Below are 26,896 nucleotides of genomic sequence, written 5' to 3'. Positions count from 1 at the left end.
CTCTTATTGTAAGGGTGACTATATTGCCCAAATGTGGGATACTGAGTCAAATGAGGTCAGCCTCACAGTTAGTTGACATTTAGAATAGTGTATGTATAACAACCACAAGTGTGTATGTGTGTGGTTAGGGATGGAGGCCTAGCAGGGTTCCCTTTACTTAATATGCTCAGTTATCTGAGACACATGCAGTGAAGCCCTGTGCTGTTCTCTGCCCTTGGAAAGGGTTACACCGTCCAAAAGCCGGCTAAATCATGTATTGGCTGACTTAAAGGACCACAATCACAAAACAAAATTTACATTTTAAATACATGTACATATTTACATATAAGGTATACATTTCTACCAAAGTAAAATGCTCTATAAATGTATTTTGTCCAATGTCACTGTAATTTACAGCGGGTAGTAAAAAAAAAGTGTTTTGACTAGTCTATATCCTCTTGAGGGATTCTCAGTATATCCTTTATTCTTTGAAAAAGCATTCTACAGAAAGGATCTATACAAAGTTACCGGCTACTGGGATTGATTCACAAAGCTTACTTATTTTCCACCTTAACTGTAAGGAGAGCTAATGTGTGAGATAAACAAATAAGGAGAGATAATTCCTGAGATAAACAGATAAGTAGGGAAAAAACGTGAGTTAAATCAAATAAGGCGAGATAAACTATGAGTTAAGTCAGTTAAGGAGAGATAAAACATGAATTAAGTTAGATGAGGAGAGATAAATCATGAGTTGTCATTTAGAGAGATAAATTGAGAGTTACCGGTAATAAGTAAGGTGTGATAAAGATTTGTGATTTACACCATTTTGTCAGTGGGACTGAGCAATGGAGATTCAGTAATTGCTTTTGAAAATTAATACATTCTTGGAATTCCCCATTTGCAGATGGACTAGTCCAAAACATTCAGATTTGTCAGATTTCTACTATCTACTGTAAATGACAGTGACATAGGAACAAATATTTATAGTGTATTTTAGTCTAGCACACGTACATGTTATATGGATGTATTTTACATTTTACAAGGTATTCTCAATATTGGTCCTTTAATTAAAAGGAGACTTTGGCAGTGAAATATATACTCACAATGGCCGTGAAGTGTGGAGGGACTTTGGAACAGAATTATAGTTGTATTCCATTATAGCGGATAAAATACAATGAAATAGTTGTATTCCATTATATACATGTGAGTGAGCCTTGGGCACCCATGACTGGATCCCTGGTTTGAATCCCAGCCAGGTCAACATCTGCAAGGAGTTTGTATGTTCTCCCCGTGTCGGTGTGGGTTTCCTCTGGGCACTCCGGTTTCCTCCCACATCCCAAAAACATACAGATAAGTTAATTGGCTCCCCCCTAAATTGGCCCTAGACAATAATACATACATAGACATATGACTATGGTAGGGACTATATAAATACTTAAATAAATAAATACCAGCTATATACTGTCAGCTATATGATCAATTTGAATCTGTTGTGAGCTACTACCCATTATTCTTTTATACACTGAGCAAAAATGTAAACACTCGTTTTGCATGAGCTGAACTCAAAGATATGAAACATTTTCTACATACACAAAAGACCCATTTCTCTCAAATATTGTTCACAAATCTGTCTAAATCCATGTTAGTGAGCACTTCTCCATTGCTGAGATAATCCATCCCAACTCACGCATGTGGCATATCAAGGTGCTGATTAGACAGCATGAATATTGCACAGGTGCGCCTTAGACTGGCCACAATAAAAGGCCACTCTGAAATGTGCACAGTTTTGCTGTACACAGGTGGGAGCAGAAAACCAGTCGGTTGCCTCACCCAGTGCAACACATCCTGTTCCGTACAGTTGATCAGGTTGTGGCCTGCGGAATGTTGGTCCACTCCTCTTCAATATCTTTGCGAAGTTGCTGAATATTGGTAGGAACTGGATCACGCTGTTGTATACGCCGATCCAGAGCATCCAAAACATGATCAATGTGTGACATGTCCAGTAAGTATGCTGGCCATGCAAGAAGCGGGATGTTTTCAGCTTCCAGAAATTGTATACAGATCCTTGCAATATGGGGCCGTGCATTAGCATGCTGCAACATGAGTTGATGGTCATGGATGAATGGCACAACAATGGACCACAGGATTTCCTCACGGGATCTCTATGTATTTAAAATGGAATCTATAAAATGCGCCTGTGTTAATTGTCAATAACATATGCCTGCCCATACCATAACCCCACCGCCACCATGGGCCACTCAATCCACAACCTCAATGCCAGCAAACCGCTCACCCACACGATGCCACACTTGCCATCTGCCATTTGCCCTGAACAGTGAAAGCCGGGACTCATCCGTAAACAGAATATCTCTAAATAATGATACTGGTGTTTGTGGTTCTATAATCTTACTATAAAACATTTCACTATATCTAACTCTTTATATTTTGCCCACAAAAGGCACATCATATTCAGACTGCAGCTTACATTCACTGATATAATCATGAATACACAACATTGACATTTAAATATAATGGCCCTTATTCAATTCACTTGTTCTCCTAAGTTTTCTCCTAGGTGATCATTTTTCATTTTCTCTGCAATTGGAAAAGTACCAAAAAGTACTGTCAAAATTAGTCTGAGTATTTTCTTGCTTGCTGGTGGCTTCAAATGCTTTTTATTGATAAGGTGTGAAAATATCACCTAGGAGAAAATTTTGCAGGGAAAGTGAATTGGATCTGGCCCAATATGCCTAAAGAGTTAACGAAACTCACCTCAGTCATAGCTTGCTTATGAATGCAGTAAAGATCATTTAGGTAAACATAGGCTATGTCTCTTGCAGTGTATAGTCCTCCATCTTCCTAAATCAACTGGCCTTTTCAGAAGAAAGTGTAGTTCTCACTAACACGTCATTAGGGAAAAAAGAGTCCATGCCAAGTGAACCAAATAATTAATATGAGCCAGAAAGTAGCAATTGGGATGGGAAAGTCATTGATGGCGTTATTTATTTGCACTTTGCACAGGTCTTTGATCTGGTGAGGCCCAAGAGTTCAAATATAACACTTAAAGGACGTAACGTGGTGCAGTCTGACTCCACATCGCAGTATAAACATCACATGTGGTAGAATATTAAGGCGTGACAGACCCAAGAGCCACTCTGAGCTAAACATAGTCTGTGAAAGAGAAGCTTATTCTCAGAGTGGCCTTTTAAATTTGTTAATACGTCACTTGCGATGAGCATTGCTCCAAACTCTCGCTGTTATGCAATTTATGGGAATAGCATTGACAGTTTAGCATATACTGTGTAGAGCTGGAAGTTAATGCCCAATTTCCAGTTCTTGTGGAATTCTACCAAACTCCAAAACTGATCCCAAATGAGACAATTGCCCATATTCAATTTTTCAAGTTTTCTCCAAGGATGGAGAACAGTTTGTTAATGATGACGGCTATTTAAAGCATATATAGAAGTGATTATTACCAGCACAGGGCCAATAAAAGAGTTTATACCCCAGTGTGGTCCCAACCTCTGCATCCCCTATTGCTACACCACTGCTTTTCAGTACTCTACCAAAAAGTAGATAAAAAAGTACTGTCAAAAGTATTTTCTGGTGTATAAAAAGGGCATCTTAGTGGTAAGGTGTGAAAATATATCACCTAGATTTTATTTTCACACTTTCTCAACTGTTAGGCATTAAATATAAATACAATTTTCTATTCAGGGTGTTAGGCCCCGTTCACATTACAAACGCGGACGGCCACGCATGCGGAACGCAACGCGTACGAACGCAATGCGTACGAACGCACGCCATCCACGTTTGTATGCGTTGCGTGGCTGATCCCATCACTGAAAAGTGAATGGGACAGCCACGCGTTTTGGCAAAAAATGCATGCAGCATGCGTTCCCGGACCGCACAGGTCCGGAACGCATGCAGTGTGAACATCAGACAGTGCACTCTATGCACTGTCTGATGTCGTGCGTGCCGGCCACCTGCACGCGTTTCCAAAACGCGGCTGGAAACGCGTGCAGTGTGAACGGGGCCTCACATAGCTAAAAAAAGGATGCTAACAAGGCAATGCAAATATTTAAAAACATTCTTACTTTTTTTTCCTAAGAGGTTTTCTCTCCCCATGCCCCAAGGCTCTAACATGGTATGCAGACGCAAAAGAGAAGTGACAGGCATGTTGAATCAGCCTGATTGGCTGAAGCCTCTGTCACTCACCTCTCTGCGCTGCGATTGGCCGCCTGGAGTCCCCTTGTCTGCGGTGGTCGCAGCCACTGTTAGAGCGTATGGAGGGGGGCCAGAGGCTATCTCCTGTCTCTGTCCTTTGCCCCTCTCCTCCAGTGGCATGTCCCCGTCCCCCCCTCTGCCCTTCTGCCACCCGCCGCCACATTCTCCCTCTTCCCCGCACTGAACTTTGGGGAAGGATAAAGGCGGGGCACACAGACTCCCGGAATAATGGTTCCAGACGCTGTTGCTACCGGTGGTAGTGCAGAGAAAAGATGGAACCAGCAGCGCTTGGATCCATTATTAGGTGAATCTGTGCCTGCTGTATTTATCCTCCCCGCTGTGCTCATAATTAGTGCGGGGAGGAGCGGGATGTGGGGGGGGGGGGAAGAATTTACCCGGAGGAAGCAAAATGGCCCCTGCCATCAAGAGAATGTACCTTTATTTACAATATAAAGTTAAATGGAAGGAAACTGAGGACACTACAATATATCTGTTATGTAAGTAGAGCAAGTATTTATCTACTTACATATGTGTTTTTTTTTGGGGGGGGGGGGGGCATGTTATTGCTAATAGTTTCTCTTTAAGAAACCAGCAAGCAAGAAAGCTTCTAGAATAGTTTTGACAGTACTTTTTCACCTACTTTTTGTACTTTTTCAATTGCAGAGTGCTGAAATTTAATTTTCAATTGTAGATTCAAAAATGATCTCCTAGTAGAAAACATAGAAAAGTGAACTGAATGAGGGCCCATGTTTTTATGAAACTATGATGCAATATTAAGGATAGTTCACTACTGTCCCTCTTTAAGGGGCCCATACACTTAACAATTTTCTCGCCGATATACAGCAGATTCGATCAATGTGATCGAATCTGCTGTGAAATCGTTGCGCAAACGCTGACTGACCGATCGATTTCCCTCCGTTCCCGTCGATCCATCCGTGCGGAAGATTTCGCTCGATCGCCGGCGGGTTGGGAGTGCGTCGATAGCGGCGTTCGAATGTCTGACGACTGATGCTAGTGGCAATACATTACCTGATCCGGCCAGCGCGTACCCCCGCTGTCACCGCTGCTCCTTCTCCTGGGCTCCGGCAGGCTTCACTTCTTCCTGTCCCGACAGGAAGTTTAAACAGTAGAGCGCCCTCTAAGCTTCCCCAGACAGGAAGTATAGTGAAGCTGGAGCAGAGCGTGGAGAAAAAGACAGCGGAGACCGGAGGACTTGCGCTGGCCGGATCAGGTAATGTATGCAGGGGGGCAGCGGCAGCTTCACAGATGGTGAATCGATTTCATGCTGAAATCGATTCACAATCTGCTTGCTGTAAAGGCAGCCATACGATCCCTTTCTGACCAGATTCGATCAGAGAGGGATCTATCTGTTGGTCGATCTGATGGCAAATCTACCAGTGTATGGCCACCTTTAGAGCCAAATCTTTCTGTTCGATTTGCCTCACTTGTCCTTATCTGAGGGCTAATGTACAGATCTAATCTATGGATCGATTTATCCTTTTATCAACTTAAGTGTGCATAACTTTCTGTCCGCACGCCAAGTTATTGCCTTGCTTTTTACCAAATATTGTATAATGTACTGAAAAGTCCCATACATCCTCACATATAATTCCACCTCATGTATAAGTCGACTCCTATGTTTCACCTGCTTAAAGAGAACCTGTAACAAAAAAAAAAAAAGTTCCCCTGGGGGGTACTCACCTCAGCAGGGGAAAGCCTCAGGGTCCCAATTTTTTATTGACTCAAGTATAAGTCTACTCAGCAAAGTATCTGCACTTGGGGACCAGGAATTATTAACAGCTGCATCTGGGAGCCAGGAGGGGTTAATGACTGCACTGCATAAAGTACTGTAGCTATTAACCCCTCCTGTCCCTAAAGTGCAGCCAGTAACTGCTCCAGGCCCCCAAGTGCCACATTTTTTTCACCCCCTAACTGCAGTCCAGTATTTTTTCCCCTGCCCCTTTTCTTGTTAATTGTTGTGGCCAGGACTTTCAGACTTGTGTTTTCTTGGCATGTCCTCTATTAATAAAGTGTCACTTACCACAGGGTAAATTCCTGCAAATGGGAATGTCACTAATAGTACACACATTACTCAGTGTGCTTAGTGTTGCTCGTGACTCAAGTATTAGGCGACCCCCTATACTTTTATGTAGAGAGTCAGACCTACATTTTTAGACTTATAGTCAAGTATATCCGGTAATGATGAAGGAAGGGGGCCAATGTGACCTAAAGGTAGACATGTCTTTTGCTCATGCATGTTTCATGCTTCACATGCAAAGGGGTGTGATTGGGGGCATGTCTTTTTCTAAATGTTTTTGGTCTAAAATATATTTCCCTATCGTACCTGTGAACTTGCAAGGTATTGTGATATATATTGTAACTAAGACTATGTAAGTAATACTCAGGTTTTGATTGTAGGTTCACAAACCACAAGAGTGATTTCCTTGGGCTAAATCACCAAATGTTACAGTGTGAAACCAGCAGCATAACTAGCAAGTGTGTACATCGTTTGTACATAATGGCCCTTATACAATTCACTTTTTCTCCTGAGTTTTCTCTTAGGTGATAATTTTTCATATTGTATTCAGTGGCGGACACAGGCAGCAGTGGGCCCCTGTGCAAAATATCAATTGTGGGCCCCTGCGGCAAAAAATGGGCGTGGCGATAACCGCCGCAGCAAAAAATGGGTGTGGATAGAACCTGCAAAAAATGGGCGTGGCAATGACCGGATAAGGGCGGAGCTAACTGTAATTTAAAGTGATCCCGGGGTGAGAGTGATATGGAGGCTGCCATATTTATTTCCTTTTAAACAATACTAGTTGCCTGGCTGCCCTGCTGATCTATTTGGCTGCAGTAATAAACTGAATTACACCAGCAACAAGCATGCAGCTTAATCGTCTCAGTTCTGACAATATTGTCAGAAACACCCTGACCTGCTGCATGCTTGTTCAGGGTCTATGGTTGAAAGAATAAGAGGCAGAGGACCAGAACGGCAACCAGGCAACTGGTATTGCTTAAAAGGAGAGAAATATGGCGGCCTCAATATTATTCTCACCTCAGGTTCCCTTGAAAAGTGCAACGCAAAGACAGTGGGCCCAAGTTTTGGTGACCCTTTCCCCAGAAAATTCACATAATTGTGCAGGTTTTCTCAAGAAAATACACATAATGTGAGCAGATTTGCCCAGAAAATACATTCAATCATGTCGGCAGATTTGCCCAGAAAATACATTCAATCATGTCGGCAGATATGCCCAGAAAATACGTGCAATGATGTCGGCAGATATGCCCAGAAAATACGTGCAATGATGTCGGCAGATATGCCCAGAAAATACGTGCAATGATGTCGGCAGATATGCCCAGAAAATACGTGCAATGATGTCGGCAGATATGCCCAGAAAATACGTGCAATCATGTAGGCAGATATGCCCAGAAAATACGTGCAATCATGTAGGCAGATATGCCCAGAAAATACGTGCAATCATGTCAGCAGATATGCCCAAAAAATACGTGCAGTCATGTCGGCAGATATGCCCAGAAAATACGTGCAATCATGTCAGCAGATTTGCCCAGAAAATACGTGCAATCATGTCGGCAGATTTGCCCAGAAAACACATGCAATCATGTAGCAAATTTGCCCAGAACATACATGCAATCATGTGGCAGACCTGCCCAGAACATACACGCAATCATGTGGCAGACCTGCCCAGAACATACACCTGCTAAAATAAATAATAACAAAAAAACATTTACTCACCTGCAGCAGCAGACCTCCTGTCCCAGCCTCCATCCGGCGCACAGCTCCCATGGGTAGTTGGGTGGATAGGTAGCCTGGTGGGTAGGTAGGTAGGCAGCCGGGTGGGTAGGTAGGTAGCCCTTAGCCGGGTGGGTAAGTAGCCTGGTGGGTGGCTGGGTAGCCGGGTGGGTGGGTAGCCTGGTGGGTGGCTGGGTAGGCGGGTGGGTAGGTAGCCTGGTGGGTGGGTAGGTGGGTGGTTAGGTAGCTGGGTGGGTGGGTAGGTAGCCTGGTGGGTCTTTAGGTAGGTAGCCTGGTGGGTTGGTAGGTAGCCGGGTGGGAAGTAGGTAGGTAGCCTGGTGGGTGGGTAGGTAGCCGGGTGGGTGTGTAGGTAGCCGGGTGGGTGGTTAGGTAGCCGGGTAGGTAGCCGGGTGGGTGGTTAGGTAGCCGGGTAGGTAGCCGGGTGGGTGGTTAGGTAGCCGGGTAGGTAGCCGGGTGGGTGGTTAGGTAGCCGGGTAGGTAGCCGGGTGGGTGGTTAGGTAGCCGGGTAGGTAGCCGGGTGGGTGGTTAGGTAGCCGGGTAGGTAGTCGGGTGGGTGGTTAGGTAGCCGGGTGGGTGGTTGGGTAGCCGGGTGGGTGGTTGGATAGCCGGATGGGTAGGTAGCCGGGTGGGTGGTTAGGTAGCCGGGTGGTTAGGTAGCCGGGTGGGTGGTTAGGTATCCGGGTGGGTAGGTAGCCGGGTGGGTGGGTAGGTAGCCGGGTAGGTAGCCAGGTGGGTGTGTAGGTATCCGGGTGGGTAGGTAGCCGGGTGGGTGGGTAGGTAGCCGGGTAGGTAGGTAGCCGGCAGGGTGGTTAGGTAGCCGGGTGGGTAGGTAGCCGGGTGGGTGGTTAGGTAGCCGGGTGGGTAGGTAGGTAGCCGGGTGGGTGTGTAGGTATCCGGGTGGGTAGGTAGCCGGGTGGGTGGGTAGGTAGCCGGCAGGGTGGTTAGGTAGCCGGGTAGGTAGCCGGGTGGGTAAGGTAGCCGGGTGGGTAGCTATCCGGGTGGGGGGCCCGACTCCTATCCTCCCTCACTCACCTCGGGGCCCCCCTCCCGGTATGCGCGACGGCCGGCGGGAGAGCAGAAAATACAGGAAGTCTCTGGCCGGGGCTGCAGCAGATGCTAGAGGCAGCTGCCGCTTGGTCTCCGATATGTCTCCGAGTTGGAGACATATCGGAGACCAAGTGGCAGCTGCCTCTAGCATCTGCTGCAGCCCCGGCCGAAGACTTCCTGTATTTTCCGCTCTCCCGCCGCATGAGGGGGGGGGGGCCCCGAGGTGAGGGGGGAGGGTCCCGAGGTGAGGGGGGAGGACAGGAGTCGGGGCCCCCCAGGTTAAAAAAATTAAAAGCAAAATAAAAAAAAAAACCTGCAATAGCAATACTTAATGGGCCCCTGAAGCAGCGGAACTTCAGGGGCCCTCGTGCGGCGGCACGGCTTGCACGGCCGTATGTCCGCCACTGATTGTATTTAAAATAATTGTCTGCACTTTGCAATTGAAAAAGTACCAAAAAAGTAGGTGAATAAATGCTCTAAAAATTAAAGTACTTTCTTGCTTGCTGGTGGTTTCAAATGCATTTTATTTACAAGTTGTGAAAATGTCACCAAAGAGAAAACTCAAGAGAAAAAGATAATTTCATATGGATCAGAGTGTCCCTCCCCCCTCCACTTTAGGTTGTAAGTCTTTGGCAGGGTCTTCCCCGTGTGTCCTTCTTGATCTTGCAACCCCACCAATGACACCCTTCCCATGGTATAATTATTTTGGTGCATGGATGTCTGTGTTCAGGTGACATCTCTACTGCGCATGGAGGAAAAATGTTTTAGCGATTTATTTAGGAAAGGGTTCTTTACAGTAAGAGTGATTAAGATGTTGAATGCATTGCCACAGGAAGTAGTTATGGCAAACTCTATACCTGCATTTAAAGGGGGCTTAGATGCTTTCCTTGCGTTGAAACACATCCATGGCTACAATTACTAGGGAATGCCTAATGATGTTGATCCAGGGATTTTATCTGATTGCCATCTGGAGTCGGGAAGGAATTTTTTTCCCTTTTGGGGCTAATTGGACCATGCCTTGTAAGGGTTTTTCGCCTTCCTCTGGATCAACAGGGATATGTGAGGGAGCAGGCTGGTGTTGTACTTTGTTCTCTGGTTGAACTCGATGGACGTCTGTCTTTTTTCAACCCAAATAACTATGTAACTATGTAAGGCCCAGTGCACACCGGGTGGATCCGCTGGCCGAATCCGCCTGAAAATCCGCGTGGCTTACGTATCTCTATGGGCTGGTGCACACCGGCGGTTTGAGGATTTTAGCCTCTTGCTGCACGTTTGCGGTTTGCTTAAAACCTGAAACCGCCGGTGTGCACCAGCCCATAGAGATACATTAGCCACGCGGATGCTGAGACGGATGCGGCCGGCGGATCGCATCAAGATCCACCCGGTGTGCACTGGGACTAAACTCATCCGCACCCAAAACCACTAGCGTTTTGTGGATCTGCTAGTGGTTTTGGTGTGCACTGGGCCTAAGATATTAGAGAACCTTTTAAAAGGAACTTGAAGTGAAAGATATACGGAGGCTGCCATATTGCTGCTATATTGCCAATTGGCCATTTTATTAGGCCTCTTTCATACAGGAGGATAAACTGTGTGCTTCTAGGTAGGTCAGTGTCCCATCTGCCGCCTATGAGCGCCATTCGGGTGCAATGAAAATGTAACAAATGGCAGCATCTGTAACACCAGGCTTGTCAGCGCTTGACACGCAGTAGTGTTACTATGCGCCAGGACAGTGGGATTCAGTCTTGTGTGAGTGACACATGAAACAAGCATGCAGCTAGTGAATCAGAACACCTGATCTGCAGTCTGGGATGCACGATCACAGCATATTAGAAGCAGAGGGTCAGAAGAATAAGCAAAAGTAGCATTATGGAAATCAGCAATGGGCTCTTCCATATTCCTCCTGGGAAGAATGCAATGCCAGGGGATAGGTAAGCAATACCAGCATTAGAAAGAGTTACTGAAAAGAAAAAGCAGATTGAAAAAAAAACATCTGTCTTCTTCCAATCCCACACAAAGGCATAAAACAGACATATGATGGCCAAAGTGCTACGGCTGGAAGACGAGAGGCCATGATTTATGATGTCGTAAGATTCCCTGATAGACTTTGCAGATCTATTTAGTTCATTTGTAGAGAGTGAATTCTGCATGTTGTTACCAGCTCTGAGCTCATAATGCAACAATGATGATTAACTGTGTAATCAGGGCCGGGCCGAGGCATAGGCTGGAGAGGCTCCAGCCTCAGGGCGCAGTGTAGGAGGGGGGCGCACAATTCATTCAGCTATCATTCCTAATTGTGTTTGAAGCAGAAAGAAATAAGAAAAGGGGATACATAGCAGTGACTGCAAGCCAGATAACTAGATATTAAGGTGTTAGGGAGGTTGTGGGCCCTGTGGCACCTCTTAGTTTAATAGCAATCAGTGTGTGACGCCTGGGGTGGCAGGGATGGAGGGGCGCACTTTGGTGTCTCAGCCTTGGGTGCTGGAGGACCTTGTCCCGCCTCTGTGTGTAATGTCTGCTTGAGAATGAGCTGGGGAATGAAACACCTAACATGTAAGATATTCCCTAGCCCTGGATGCTCATTACTTCAATGGATGATGTAGTATCTACTTGCAGAAATAAAGAAAAAAATGTCAATTTTCCATGGGAGGTTTTCATTATAAAAGATTTCCTGCATTCACTCTATACAACTAACCTGTCTACCACCAACTTGTATTTCAAATTGTATACAAAACAGCATGCTTTTATTAGAAACACACTGAAGTCTCTCAAACCAGTAATGCCACAATTATAACTAAATGCCTGTACACATTTTAAATCATTGCTGCCTAAAATGATCACTACTTATCATTTTGAGCAGCAGATTAATAGCAAGTGCTGTTTAGACAGGCTGCTCAGCTTCCTGTACTATGAAAAGGAATGGGTGGAGGGTGAGCAAACAGCACCTTGCAGCAGAAAATACAATACTTTACATTTTTATTTATGTGCTTTATATCTAGTGCTGGCATTTTCCACAGTGCTTTACAGAGTGTATATGATGTTGTCAATAGCTGCCCTTCAGGAGACTCACAATCCATTCCTACTATAGTCATATGCCCATCATAGTCCAAGGCTAATGTCAGGGGAAACCAGTTAACCCATCTGCTTTCTCACATAGAAGGAAACTGGAGTGACCGGAGGAAACCCAGCCACAAATTTGGATGGCTATACACACACTAAATTCTATGCCAATAATATAGTGTGTGTACAGCCACCCTGATTTGTCTGAGAAAGGTCTGGAAAGGTGAATCATCTCAAGCAAGTGCATTACTCAATTCCTTTGTCAGAATCAGCTTGATTCTCTGGACAGTTTGTTGGTTTCCTATGCAGGCTGCATAGTTCAGTCCAGGGAAAAGAGGCCTTTTTGTCAGCTTGCAAGATTCGGGAGGCTTGCTGCTGTGGTGACTGATTTGCATCCACTTATCTTGCAATTTGAATTTCTGCTTCCCTTGAAGGTTTTCAGTATAAATATAACTTCCTCCCAGAATTCCTTGCTCGTCATAGGTTCTGTTTTGTAGACTGACCTTAGAGCCTCAGCCTCTTTGTATCTTGTTGCTAAAATATCCTAGTGTAGTTAATTCTTGGGAAGTGCATTTGGCACTCCTACTAGTGCAGTCAGTTTTGTGTATTATTTGTACTGCCTAGTCTTGTCTTGTCCTTGCGATCTCCAGCGGTGGCTGATAGTGAATCGTTCAGTCCTGTTCCTTGATCGCATTCGCCCTAGCTCTAGAGGTGGTGGATCTCCCTTGTCTGTGTCTTGGAATATAACCTTGGCAGCGGTTGCTACCGGTTACTCCATCAGTCTGTTTTGTCTGGAACGAACGCTTGCTGTTGTCTGGTGTTAGGCAACCGATTAGCAAGCGTTCCCGCTATCTGTTTGTCTTTGTTTTCCATGTTCATTTGTTAGTCAGAGTTGGTACGTTTGTCACTGTTGCGCTTCTCGTGCGGTGACCGTGCTATTAACACGCTTGTCACTGTTGCGCATAACGTGCGGTGACCGCGTTTCGTTCGTTCATTTGTTATTTTCCTTGGCGTTCGGATTGTAGTTATTTTCTGCGTCTTCCTTTACTCAATTCATGCTCTGTCTTTGCTCAGTCTTGTGTTTTTGATAGCAATCGCCTCTCTTGCGATTCTCTTTCTCACTCTGGTCTGTTCAGTTGTTATATGTCTACCGTCGCCGGGTGGCGACTAGATTGGTAGACATTCATATAGTCTGTCTCTGTTCTTGCTCTCTATTGAGTTCCTAACTTGTTTATATTGCCCAGTGCTGCTTCACGTCGTGCAATTTCAATCTGGCATCTGTGGTTGTACAGAGGTCTTGTTCCTCTGTACTCCACAGCTCCACCTGCTGGTTGGAATTCACCTCTACAAATGTATTTGCATATACTGGGTACTCTGCTTCTGTGATTGTGGGGATTCCCATCTGCTTCAGCGCACTGACTGGTGTGCGCTGACTGTGGAAATCGACCCCAGATCATTACATCCTTATGCCTTTCCCCAGAAGTCGCTATCAGATATTATACTTTTAGCCATCTAGCACTTTTTTTGTTCTATTGTGTAACGATTGGTGTCAGCACACAGAGTGTATCTGATTATTGGTGATTTGCAGTATCACCAATAATACAGATGTTATACCTGATTATATGGTGATCTGCAGAATCACCAATAATACAAGTATAGCTTGACACAAGACACCTAATGTAATGTGAGTGATTGGAGCAACAGTAAGGAAGGTTATCTCCCAAGGAGCGGGAGATACAGACACTACTGCAGCCAAGGATTCCCTGAAGAGCAGGGAATTTGGACTGCGCTGCAGCCAGTGGACACCTGAGGTGCAGGTGACCTTTGACTGTGTAGACACTAACCTCCTTAAGAGGAGGAACTCAAGAATGCACTGCAGCCAGGGGTTCCCTGGTGGATCGGGAATCAGACTGTACTGCAGCCGAGGATTCCCTGATGGGCTGGGAATCAGACTGTCTCGCAACCAGTGGACTTCTATACGCAAAGTCCCCTGACTGCATTGTAAGAAGGACTTCCTGAGGAGCAGGCAGTCTTACAGCTAAAGGACACCTATAGAGTTGGTGTCACAATGATGACAGAGCGACTATTCACCCAAGGGACGAGTGACAGCCAGAAGGGTCATACAGGCCAGGTCGGCAACACACGGGCAGATAAGGTACAGAGACAGAAGGCTGATTCGGTGTCAGGGTGCAGGCAAGGTTGGCAACAGTAAGACAGATATGCGAGGTACCGAATCAGAAAGCAGGAGAGAGGTCAGCAAAGCTAGAGATAATAACCGGTATCAATGTAGCGCAATTCTAGTCTGACGTGTGAGGTCCTTGGTCTCAACACCCGGGAACTAGTCTGAAGTATAACACAGTAATATCCTAGACTTTGGTGTGAGGTTCTTGGTCTCAACACCCGGGAACTAGTCTGAAGTATAACACAGTAATATCCTAGACTTAGGTGTGAGGTCCTTGGTCTCAACACCCGGGAACTAGTCTGAAGTATAACACAGTAATAACACAGTAATCTCCTAAAGTGGAATCTGGCTAAGTGTGAATTCCCAGTTCCAACTGGTTCTAACACACTGTAGGATCTGACTGAGGTCTGAGTGCTCACACGTGAGTATTCGCAACGTCAGACAACCAGAAACTGACAAGCAAGTTCCATATATACTTACAGCGCTCCGCAGCGCCGCCCCAGCCACTCAGTCAATCCGGAGTCCAGCTGGGATCAGCTGATCGGCCTGATCAGCTGATTCCCCTTCTGCTGGCATAAAGGTCCTGTCACCTGGCGGGCGCGCGCGCGTAGCTCTCCATCTGTGTGCACTAGAAGGACCAGGCAAACCAGAGACATGTTGCTGCGCGGAAACGGTCTCTGGCTTGAACGCGGAGACAGCCGCCCTGCCGCTTGCCCGCGCGGCGGCATCTCCGCTATTCGTTACATATTGATCTGAAGAAGTGGGATAATCCTGTGAAACGTGTTGTCTGTCTTCATATGTACTAATAAATTATTGATCAAGAAAGCATTTGGACTCATCTTTCAGGACAGGTAAGTTAACTACTTTCCTCTTCATTTTAGCCTGTTTGTAAGGGCCTATTTCCACTTTCCTTCTATTTCCCCAAGCAATTCAAGCAGGGAAATGCCTATTCCGTCAATATGTTTGCGGTCCAAAATGCATGTCAGCGCAATTTGGCCGACATGCTACAGTTTGCCACAGCACACATCCGAATCCCTGGGAGCCAGAGCTATTAAATCACTGATTTATTTACATATTTGCTGGTTAAATTGATTTAATAGTAGAAGTGGTGATTTGCTAGTCTCATCCTTTGCCTCCTGTATGGGACCAGGGCCGGATTTGTACTTTTTACCGCCCAAGGCCCACTATCACCAGCTGTCTCCAGACCGACAGTATCCTAAACACCCCCCCCCCCACTCCCCCAACATGGCAGGGCAGGGATTCGATTGTAGGCGCCTCTGAGAACGGTTAGTGAAATGATGGCAAGGATTGCATTATAAACTCCTCTGAGGACGGTTAGTGATATGATGGCAGGGATTAGATTGTAAGCTCCTTGGCACATCTGGGGAATGACTGGCAGCTCATAAGTGCCTGTTCGCTGCCCCTTCTTCCCCCGAGTGCCAGATCTGACTGTTGGTAGCCCCCCAGTGCTATGTGCAAACTCTGTGTAGCAGGACGAATGTTTGGCAGGCTAACTACTACTGTCACCCTGCTGCCTACAGCCTGCCCCTTGCTTTCCTAGTGTCCTAGGCCATGGCATTTATGGCCTTGCCTGAAATCCGGCCATGTATGGAACTAATTAGCATGTTAGCCACATTTTTTGATTACCTCTGCAGTAAGACATCAGGAGCCATATCTTCAAATACTGACAAGTAGAAAACTCTGTCCTGTTAGCAGAGAAACTTTAAGGATTGCAGCTAGGAATCCTGGATTAACGCTCCCTAACAATGTAAACAACCTGGTTATCACAGAAGGGGAAAAAATGATAAGATCTGAAACCACAAATCCATTCTATTATGTAAAGCAGGAAACCAAAATAATGAAAAGTACAGCAGTGGCACAATGGTAGTCGCTGTCACAGGCCCCTGTGGAAATGAAGGTCAGCATGTGTCTTCCTTTCAGCTATTTTCTTATCATAAGTGACCTGAAAATTAAATATCTGTGCAGTGTGCGTGTACGTATGTGAGCAGGAACTGTAGCACATCTACATGGCTACACCACACTATACAGATGCTTCCACCGAGACATCAGTAATCTACTAGTACCATCAACATGAACTGGTAGTGTCCAGATAATAGAATCAGAATCAATTTATTTGGCCGAGTAAGTTTGCACTTACATGGAATTTGACTTGGCAGTTGCTTAATAGACACAAACAAAACCGTACAATACAAGGACACACAGTATATATGTTACAAGTCAAGGACAGTATATACGTTCTAGTGGCAGACTGGCAGTAAACATGGTGAGAAGTGTTCATTTCAGTTCTGTGCTGTATGTTTTCAAGTCCTAGGAGATCTAACAAGGTTCTGCATTTAGCATGGCTACCGCCTGAGGGAGTAAAATGTTCCTGCATCTTCAAGTTATAGTTGCGATTGACATGAATCTTACACCTGAAGGCAAGAGCTAGAAGATAGAGTTAGCAGGGTGAGAGGGGTCCGAGGCAATCTTGTTCGCTCTCTTTCAGCACCTGCTAGTGTAAAGATCAGGGAAGGTAAGCTACAGCCAATTATCCTTTCCGCTGTTCGGATGATGCGCTGCAGTCTCACCTTTTCTAGTACTGAGCAGGACCATACAATCAAAGTATGCAGGAAAATAGAAATATTTTATCATAGTAAAATGCCACAAAATAGCTACCGTTATTGGCAGGGTTTAGTTTTTGTGGAGTTACCTTCCAGTACTCACATTTTGATTTAAAGTGAACCAGAGACAAAACACCCTCATGTATTTTACCATGTATATCAGTGGGAACGTTATAGAAAACACCTACCCTGCTCTCTGTTTCATTCTTCACTGCACAGCTTGCTTGTTATCAACCCTGATAAAATTCCTGGCTGAGCATTCAGTCTGGCTTTGCTCAGGACTCATTATAGCTGAGTCTGTCTTCTCTGATGTCTTTTCAAGCCCAAGCCTGCCCCCTTATGTCTTTGCTATAATGATTTAGCTATAATGATTCCTGAGCAAAGCTGGACTGAATGCTCAGCCGGGGATTCTAAGAAGCAGGCTGAGCAGTGAAGAATGAAACAAAGAGCAGGGTAGGTGTTTTCTCTAATGTTCCCACTGATATATACGATCATACATGAGGGTGCTTCGTCTCTGGTTCACTTTAAAGAACAACTATCGCAAAAACTTAAATTTTTATAGTACATATGTATAAATGTACATTTCTCTCAAAGTAAATGCACTATAAATTACCTTTTTCCTATGCCACTGTCACTTACAGTAGGTAGTAAAAATCTGACAGATCTGTCAAGTTTTTGACACATCTATCTCCTCATGGGGAATTCTTAATTATTTCTTTATTTACAAAAGTACTTGTGAACAGCAGCTGCTCAGTCCAACTGTGAAAATGATGTGCAAATGAGTAGGAAGGCTGGCTGATATCTTTGTATAAACACTTTCCAGAGAGTACTTTTGTAATGAATAAAGGTAATACTGAGTATCCCCATGAGGAAATGGACTAATCAAAAATCTGTCAGAACTGTTAGCATTTTACTATCTACTATAAGTATTCAAGTAGTAAAGAGGTCGGCACCACTCCAAGCATCAAGCAAAGCTCTTTTATTGCATCACCATTGTGGCTTAACAATGACAAAAGTTGTTTCGGGCATTGCCCTTTTTCAAATTGCAGCATGGCTGCTGCAATTTGAAAAAGGGCAATGCCCGAAACAACTTTTGTCATTGTTAAGCCACAATGGTGATGCAATAAAAGAGCTTTGCTTGATGCTTGGAGTGGTGCCGACCTCTTTACTACTTGAATGCTGTGAGCACCTCGGTGGACGCAGAGGTGAAGGTCGAGGCACACTCGTCTTTATCCTGGTGTGGAGCTCCTCCTGACTACAGAGTGCATAACACTACCTACTATAAGTAACAGCAATACAGGAAAAATGTTATATGTATGTACTTAAATTTTACATTTTTTTGCAGTAGTGTTCCTTTAAGAGAAACTGGCTCCTAAATAAATCGCCCATGCAGATTATTAAATATTAAATCCTGCAGATACCTTAAATAGTTTTGACCATCCCATTGGCATCCATTGGCATCATCACTAGAGCCCTATTATTCTCTCCTAACAAAAATGCAACTGGTAACTGATGCTGCTTCCTACGGCAAGTGTTGGACTCTTTAAAGCCCATCTAAACCTAACTTTAAATAAATATTTCACAGGGCTAGTTGTAATCATTTCAGCACTGTACTGTGTTGCTCAACATTCCATACCATATTTTTCCATAGGTAGTGGGTTTGTGGCCTTCTCTCCTAGGTGTCTGTGTACTCCAGTCAGAGTTAGAACCATGTGATGCTGCAAAGTTCAGGGGGTCCTCGCTTTTATAGACTGATGATAGGTTGCACAAGAGTGCAACTTTTTGGTTTTGATAGTCTATGGAGTTAGGACCAAGGAAGACCACCAGAACTAGGCAGCAGTGATGAGTGAGACCCATGAGTGAGACCCATGCAGTGAGACCACATCCACTATCTACAGAAGCATTCAGTGGGGAGCGGTGAATAATACAGCACAGTGCTGGGTTGGTCAGTAATAGCTCGGCTATGTAAGGTTTAAACAGTCTTTAAGCATGTATAAAATAAAGTTGAGTCATCTGTATTTTTTCATGGGACTCATATGTCTTTGTTGGAAATCCTAGCTTAATCTATTTACCTCAGCCATATAATTTTAATGCAGAAAATGTGAGTATGATAGCCTCTCATTAAAATCCTCTTCTAGAATGATTTTTGTTTTAATCTAATCCCTCTTGCTTCACCCCACCCCCACCTAACCTAAGAAGGAAGCTCTTACTCCCCGACGCCCCTTTATACTCAACTGTGAGGGTCATAGTCTTCAGGTATGGAGGTCTAGGCAGTCTGCAGTCTGGGTTCTAAACAAGATGTAGAGAGAGACCAGGAGCTCAATGGTGCAGTATCGTTAGGCATAGGGGGGACGCAAATATATATGATTATATACCTACAAAGGTTGGTTGCAGTTCCTGAAACCACCATATAAACCTGCAGGAAATTCACCGTCCCCGATCAGTGCTCCAGGTCCTTCCAGACAGTCACTCTCCTGTAGTTCAGTACACTTTAAATGTAAAGCTATTACCTCCAAAGGAGGTCTGACTCATAGAAGGGTGGGGTGGCAGTATAAAAAGTAGAGTGGAGGTCCCTAAACTCTACTCCTTAGACTTTTTGTATTGACCTGAGGAAGCAGGCCATGACCAGCAAAACACATTGTCAATTTTTTTTGAATAAATATTTCTCCAGTTCAACTGGTGTATCTTCTGGAGAGGTGATTACTTCTATTTTAAAGTTTGAACACCCATATATTTTGGGTGCCTCCACCCCACCCTTTTATACTAAGCATAGCTTTTTTAAGTAGGAGCGTGTCTTGTTCTCTTTGAGACCCTTATACTTCCCTTGTGGTTTCAGCTCATCATGAGCTATCTGGGTACTCTGTACTTAAGTATGTGACCTGATATATAACTACAGCACAAACCATCTTCTCCGACCACTCCTCTACTGACAAGATAAGACAAAAAAATGTTTATATTGCACTTTTCTCCTGGTGGACTCAAAGTGCCAGAGCTGCAGCCACTAGGGTGCGCTCAATAGGCAGTAGCAGTTTTAGGGAGTCTTGTCCAAGGTCTCCTTACTGAATCAGAGGCAGAGCCCTTTCATCAGTACACTATCCAGCCACTGCCCCTACTAATGTTCTCTGTGCTGGTCACCTCATCCTGTGCATTGCTGCAAGACTTATCCAGAAGTTTTCTAAAATTCTCGTCCTCATTCCATTATGCCTGTCTCAACTGTCACGTATTCAAACAGGTCCTCAGGACCAACATCTTCATGATGGCCCACTAGAACTTCACAATTCCCTAATCATTTAGTACCTAGCAACTAACTTCCACCAGCTACCAGCTGCTGCCTTCTCCCTCGTCTCATGTATGATATTTATAATTGACTTCCTTTATTTAATGAACCGCACTAAATAACAAGTTTAAAAATAAAAGATAATAAAAATAATACACAGCTCTAGCATCACGGAAAGGAAGAGGCGGCGGAATTGTGAGAGGATTTTTCTTGTATATTTTCTTAGACTGATTGCTAGGAAGTACGGATGAGACTGAGAGCCATAAATGTAAGCAGAAAGTAAAATATGATGACTTCCCCTATATTCACAATTCAAGCATGATGTCTCTGCCATGCCAACACTTCTTTCATTTTATGGTTTATATTTATATTTCAATCTAGCCATTTTATGAACTGGAATGATGTTTTAAACTTGAGGCTTTTACTCCCTGGAAAGAATCACACTGGGTAAAAATGCTGACAGCGGTACATTTGGAAACGTAAAACATTTGTAACAGCAATTTTTAAGTCCATCATCCATGAACTGTTATTGTTATGTGGAACAATAGAATATTGAATATCTAACATGAATAATGTGGAAAGAATCCTGTGTAAAAATTCCAAATGGCATGCAAATAAAGCATTAGCTAGAGAGCATATTCAGTGATGTCACTGCTGTCTAGGCAGACAAGGAAAGAAGCAGATTTCAGTTCACATCATTTGAACATTACACCATGTGATTGCTAAATGATCAATTCATAAAAAAAAAAAAAGAAACATCTTTGCAGATATAACATACATGGTTCCTTGTGTTATCTTTGTACACAGAAGAAACCACAGCTGATGCTGGTCATTAAGGCTGCATTCACAGTGGGAGGTTGCATTGTAATACAACATTAAAGTCACAATGCAGCATTACAACCCAACACAAAAAAAAAAAAAAAAGGTGGTAACGCACATTAACGATGCCGTCGCATACACTAGGTACAGTAAAGCATACAGGCAATGAAAAGTATGCTTTCCTGTACCTGGTAACGTCTGCGTTTAGAGGTAACGCAAGCAGTGAGTTACCATAACACTACACGTTACAATGCGATGCTAACATCGCACTATGAACATAGGATTAGCATTGCAGTGCGGTAAGCTGTGTTATAAGACTTCATAACTCAGCTCTGCAACATCCCACTGTCAATGCAGGCTGAGTCAAATTAGGCAGTACATAAACGGTCTTGATCAAAAATCTTTCTCTCTACCCCACCCCCACCAGCATCTACTGAGGCATATAACTGGCTAAAGTAAGAACATCTCCCACAATCCTTGATACAATACCTCTTAACTTTTTGAGTTAAGAAAAGGGTCCTTTCCCACTAAACCTATAGTGTTCTGTCACAACAGACAATCATTGATCCCAACGTGATGCAACTATATTTTTATGATACATTCACATAGGGTGAGTGCTGTGCATTTACCAGACGGCCTCAATTCACTAAGCAGTTTAGACTAGTCTACAGATGGTTTTTAGTCTACTGATGGTTTGGTGTAATGTTTTAGACCTGTTACGTTCAGTAATTACACAATTCACAAAGGTAAACAAGGAGTAACCATGCCCACTTTTTCTGACAGAGATTAGACCAGCTGATTTCTTGACCATAAAGTAATTCTGTGAGGTATTTTAGATGTGAGGATGGATCCTTTTGAATTAATTATGCAGGAGTTTAATTGTATGCAGAGGAGAGCTCATCAAAGGAGAAGGATGTCAGTCATAGCTACTCGTCTGTGAATTTCATATTTTGATAATTTCCCCTGCTTTACTGACCTAATTACCAAATGTTTTAGACCCGGTCTAAAAACAGGTCTAAAACATTTGGTAATAGTGAATTCCCCTTTGGTGCAACTGACCAAACCATCAGTAGACTAAAAACCATCTGTAGACTAGTCTAAACTGCTTAGTGAATTGAGGCCATTGTTGTGTGACAGGTACTATGCCATTACTGCTCATCAACAGTATTGGCAGGCCATAAAAAGTATTAAGCATGTTTGTGGCAGTAGCCTTTCACCAAGGTGATCCATGGAATCAGCTAGTCTCAGGTTCAGGGGCTGAACAACGAAGCGATGATCACAAAATTCAAAGGATTGTCAGATTCCATGGGACTGGTTTATAAAGTTTAGGGTGCTAATTACATCTAAGAGCTGGCAATGAGAAAACCATTAGCTTAATTGATCCCCTGCCAAGTAATTAATCAACTTCAAAATTACATCCATCCCCTTTAGGACCCTTTTACACTGTGCAGGATTGAATGGGATCGTATCATAGCCACTTATACAAAGTGCATTGTTCATCCTGGAAATTAGAATCACAATAAAGTTGAAAAATCACACTATGCAATGCAAGTGCGATGTGATGTATACAATGAAGCACAATTAGAGGTAAAGAGGCGCCCTGGTTGAAATAAAAGCATCTAAAAACAGCTTAAAATTGAGGAAATAATATGAGGTGGCCTACCTCAATAACGAAATCCTTGTATATGACAAAAGATTTTTATTTAGCACAGGCAACGCGTTTCGCGGGTCTAAGCCCGCTTCATCAGGCCAATAAAAGTGCCAAATGCACAAGTCGATATGGCAAAGGGAGCTGTTTTTAGATGCTTTTATTTCAAGCAGGGCGCCTCTTTACCTCTAATTGTGCATAGTTATACCCCCAAACAATCAGTGTTTGAGGGGTGGTGACAGACCACCTGTGGGTGCCCCACAGTGGACACCTGTCCCTACTTTTCCAAGGAGAGCGACCACATCCAGGTCCCGGCTGGGACTACCCCGACTGGAGTCGAGTTTATGGTTTCCACCTGCTTCCTACGGTTGGTTGCCCTTGCAACCCCCTTTTGTGAGTAGTAATTTATTAAAATTCCTTTTTTTCAGTTGCATACTAATATACTACACTATTTGGCTCCCGTATTTGTCTCCTATATTTTTTACCTGCAAGGTGCTGAGACACCCCCACCACACTATATACAATGAAGAATTCAGTACTTAAAAGTATGCTTAACTGCAACTGGAAATGTGCACATCATCCAGTAAACGCACAGTTTGCCATGCGTTATTCCATTGGAAAATGCCATACCACATAGTTGTGAACGTACTACTGAAACATCATTGCATTGCATTGCAATTATATTGTCCTTTGCGACTGAACACAATGAATGCAGTGTAGTAACAAAGAAGCCTGCAAGCACCCTAATTTTCCATGTGAAATCACAGCAAAGGGACCTCAGAAGTGGCCTTAAGGGAACCTGAATCGAGGAAAATTATTTAAAATAAACAAATGATGTACCTGTAAATGAATATTACATACTTACTCGCCGTCAGTTCCTCTCAGAAGCTTAGTAATTTCTTCTAACAATGGTTCCTTCCAGTTCTGACAAGATTGACAGAACTGAAATATATCAGTTGCTGTCAGTTATAACTGAAAGGACAACTGATGCACAAAGTAATGTTCATGTTTCCCTATGTCTCAAGTTGGCGATATTACAGTTTAACAGTGTGCTGACCCAGAAGCTGTTACGCCATTATCACCATTTTTAAAATGGAAAGCTGAGAATTTCATTGATCACAATGGACAAACAGGGCACATGAGAGGAGAAAGAAATTGATGAGACTTATGTATGTTTATTTTGACTTTTAATCTTCAGTTCAGGTTTGCTTTAACCGCTTATGGTAGGGTTGTCTCAGGAAAGATAATTGTATCAGAAAGTTAGACGATGTCTGGGGCAAGCACAAAGTGCATGTTTGAGATCACACAACATTTAAAAAATGGATACTTGCAAACAAATAAAAAATTATTGATGTAACATATTCAAGGCATTACTGTCCTAAAACAAGTATGCAGAAATTGGGTCAAGTAATGACTGCTTCCATATCCTAACAACACAGGTGTTCACTGACTTGGCAGAACCCCATCTACTTATTACATACTTAAGACATTTTAGGAACATTGTTTAGTAAATACTTCAAGCACTGTCACTAATTAAACCCTGCAGTACAATATAAATAGTCAATCAAATGCATTGCAGTGATGCAATATGAATAAACCAGTGCATAAGGGTGATGTCACTCCAGCATTACAGAAAGCATAGTAAGCACAATGGTACCACAGACAAGTCAAACTAAAAGAAGTGATGTTTCAAAGTGGAGACCAAACTACAAAGGCACAATATTAATAAACCTGACTTTATTTACTACTGTGTATTAGCTTGATTAAAAGGTACTTATTAAACACTATGGCACTATTGTTGTATTTTCAGTCGTGCAGGCAGCAGACAATCTCAAAACCTGATTCAGCATTTCCCCGTCATCCTGTGTGTTTATCCTCATTTTATCATCACTCCAGAGCCACCAAGAGAAAGTGCATTGTCACCTAAAAGGATGTTATGTTGCAGCTTTCCAGTTTGTCACAACGTGCTGGCTTCATAGTTCTCCCGATATGCACATTTGGAAATAATGAGTGTTCTAATATTAACAGATGAATGATTTTTTTGAATCAAAGGCCTGTGAATATGAAGCCTGAAAAACATTTAAAAGTAATCATGACTTGTGTGTTCCCCATATGTCCCTCAATTAGCTTCACATGTTTCAACAGGAAAAGTATCTTTGTAGTGCCATAAATCTACAGCATGCTTGATGTGCACATCTCCTTCAGACTACAGAGCACTAGAGGACAAGGAAATGCCTACATGCTCTGCTAATATTACACAATACTTAGATGATACCAAAAAGACTCACCCAGATTTACAAAGCTCATGACCATGTCAGCATCACTGAGGAAAGCGCTATCCTGAGGACTGCTCAGTAGACTCTTGACTTTCACCTGGTGGCTGTGAGGGGTTGTTCTGTGTGGCCAGTCTTTGATGTCTAGTCCCTGCTCCTGACCTGACATGGTATTATACAGGTCAAGCATAAAGAGAGGTGCAGAGTTTAGTTTCCCAGGATGGTGGAGTTGAGCAGGGCTAAGTCCATGCACAGGTCTAGGTCTGTGGGGTAGTCCAAGGATGGAGAGGATTTCTTTCTGCATTTCCCTCTTCTCGTGGTTCTTCAAGCGCCTGTACAAGAAGCCACTGTCCATGTTAGCTCTTCTGCTGCTTTCCACCACTGTCCCTTGCCCGAGAGATAGCAGCAGGGAGCAGGAGACCCAGAGTGACCAGGAATAAGGTAAAGCTGATCTCTCCATGCTCCCTGCCAGACAGAGAGTCCACCCAGCGTCCAAATATTCCACTGTGACCAACTGCTTAGGATGATTAGTCAGAACACAAGTTCAACACTAAGGTTATCATCTCAGATCTGCAAGTGGATTTCCCTCTGAATGAGGCAGTTGGATGGTCCTCAGTGCGCTGTACGAGAAGATGTAAAGCACCTGCCTGGTACTTCACACACAAGTGTATCTGCTCGTCACGCTTTTCCAGCCACCTTCTGCCTGTCTTCTCCTGTTCAGCAATGGGCATGACAGATGTGAGAATTACCCATAACAGTCATCCTCTCAGCAAACCATCACCGTCGGGTATCACTGCTTACAGACAACTCAACCTATTTTGCAACTGATGGTTAGTAGCAGTAAAAAATAAATGATGCGTACTCCTGCCTAGAAAGGAGCCCTCATCATATGTCCTCTTTTTCCAGTGTCATACACCCTTTGCAGTGGCAAGAGAAAACTTCTTAGATGTTTCTGGGACTTGCTCTTCTTCCATCGCAGATACTGACTCATTTCTGCTGAACAGGGTTTTATGAGCTGGAAACTCGAGTCCACTAGAGACATCTAGTGGTCATTGTTTATAATAATCTACAACATTTGTATTTTTGTAAAGATTTTCCTATTATACTGCGTACTCCACAATGAGCAACTTATGCGATTCTTACCTATGTTACAAATTACTGTTTTTCAAAAACATTTCTTAAATTTATATAGAAATTAATTGTCTCTTTATGTTTTGCCTCCTCAATTATCATTTGTTTCGATTGTATGTTATGTAAAAACCACAAAATACTCATATAATCATTTATATTGCACAAACACACTGATATTTATGCAGGCCGAGATGGAAGTTAGTTGCCCACCAGCGGGAAAGTTTGGCACCAACAGGGGTTTAGGGTTAGTTGCCCTCCAGGGGAGGTTAAAGTGTACCGGAGCTGTTAAAATACAAAGAATCAATATTTACCTAAGGCTTCCTCCAGCCTTATAAGCACTTCTGAGTCACATCATCCTCCCGCGGTCTGCAATCAGTTCCGGTAACTGGTTCAGTTGTATCAGTCCGGGTCTTCTGTGCATGATTGCAGTTGAACATTAGACTACGGGAGGACAAGGAGGGACTCAGATGTGCTTATGGCGCTGGAGGAAGCCCTGGGTAAGTATCCATTCTTTGTATTCCTACAGCTCTGTTTTTCTTCAGGCAGGGAACACACTACATGCGTTTTTGCGCGTTTTGCCGCGAACGGCAAAACGCGCACGATTTTAGAGGCTATTGAAATTAATAGCCTAGCGCAGGAAACGCTGTGCCGCATGCGTTTGTGCGCATTTGCGTTCGCGTTTTTCTCCGCGTTTTCTAAACGCACAGTTTTCTGCTTTTTCCTGCACGTTGCATGGCAGTACATGCCATGCAATCGCATAAATGCGGAAACACACGCGGAAAAACGCACGCGTTAGACGCGACCGCAAAACCCGATGGAAACCTAGGAAACGCAGGGGAAAACGGCCCTGCAAGTGTGTTCCC

At 43.7% G+C, this 26,896-nt stretch overlaps 1 protein-coding gene across 1 annotated transcript in view; it reads right to left on the bottom strand.

Annotated features, from left to right (window-relative positions):
* Positions 1-25,869, bottom strand: part of BMP6 (bone morphogenetic protein 6) — a 194,272-nt gene extending 168,403 nt beyond the window's left edge. Inside the window, exon 1 of the mRNA XM_068236864.1 lies at positions 24,918-25,869. Coding sequence (XP_068092965.1) covers positions 24,918-25,362 — 445 coding nt within the window. The 5' untranslated portion in view covers positions 25,363-25,869. The remainder of the gene's footprint in view (positions 1-24,917) is intronic.
* Positions 25,870-26,896: the final 1,027 nt, after the last annotated feature.

The sequence above is a fragment of the Hyperolius riggenbachi genome, chromosome 5 (assembly GCF_040937935.1).
Source record: "Hyperolius riggenbachi isolate aHypRig1 chromosome 5, aHypRig1.pri, whole genome shotgun sequence".
NCBI classification, from domain to species: Eukaryota; Metazoa; Chordata; class Amphibia; order Anura; family Hyperoliidae; genus Hyperolius; species Hyperolius riggenbachi.
This window is presented reverse-complemented; position numbering and strand designations above follow the sequence as displayed.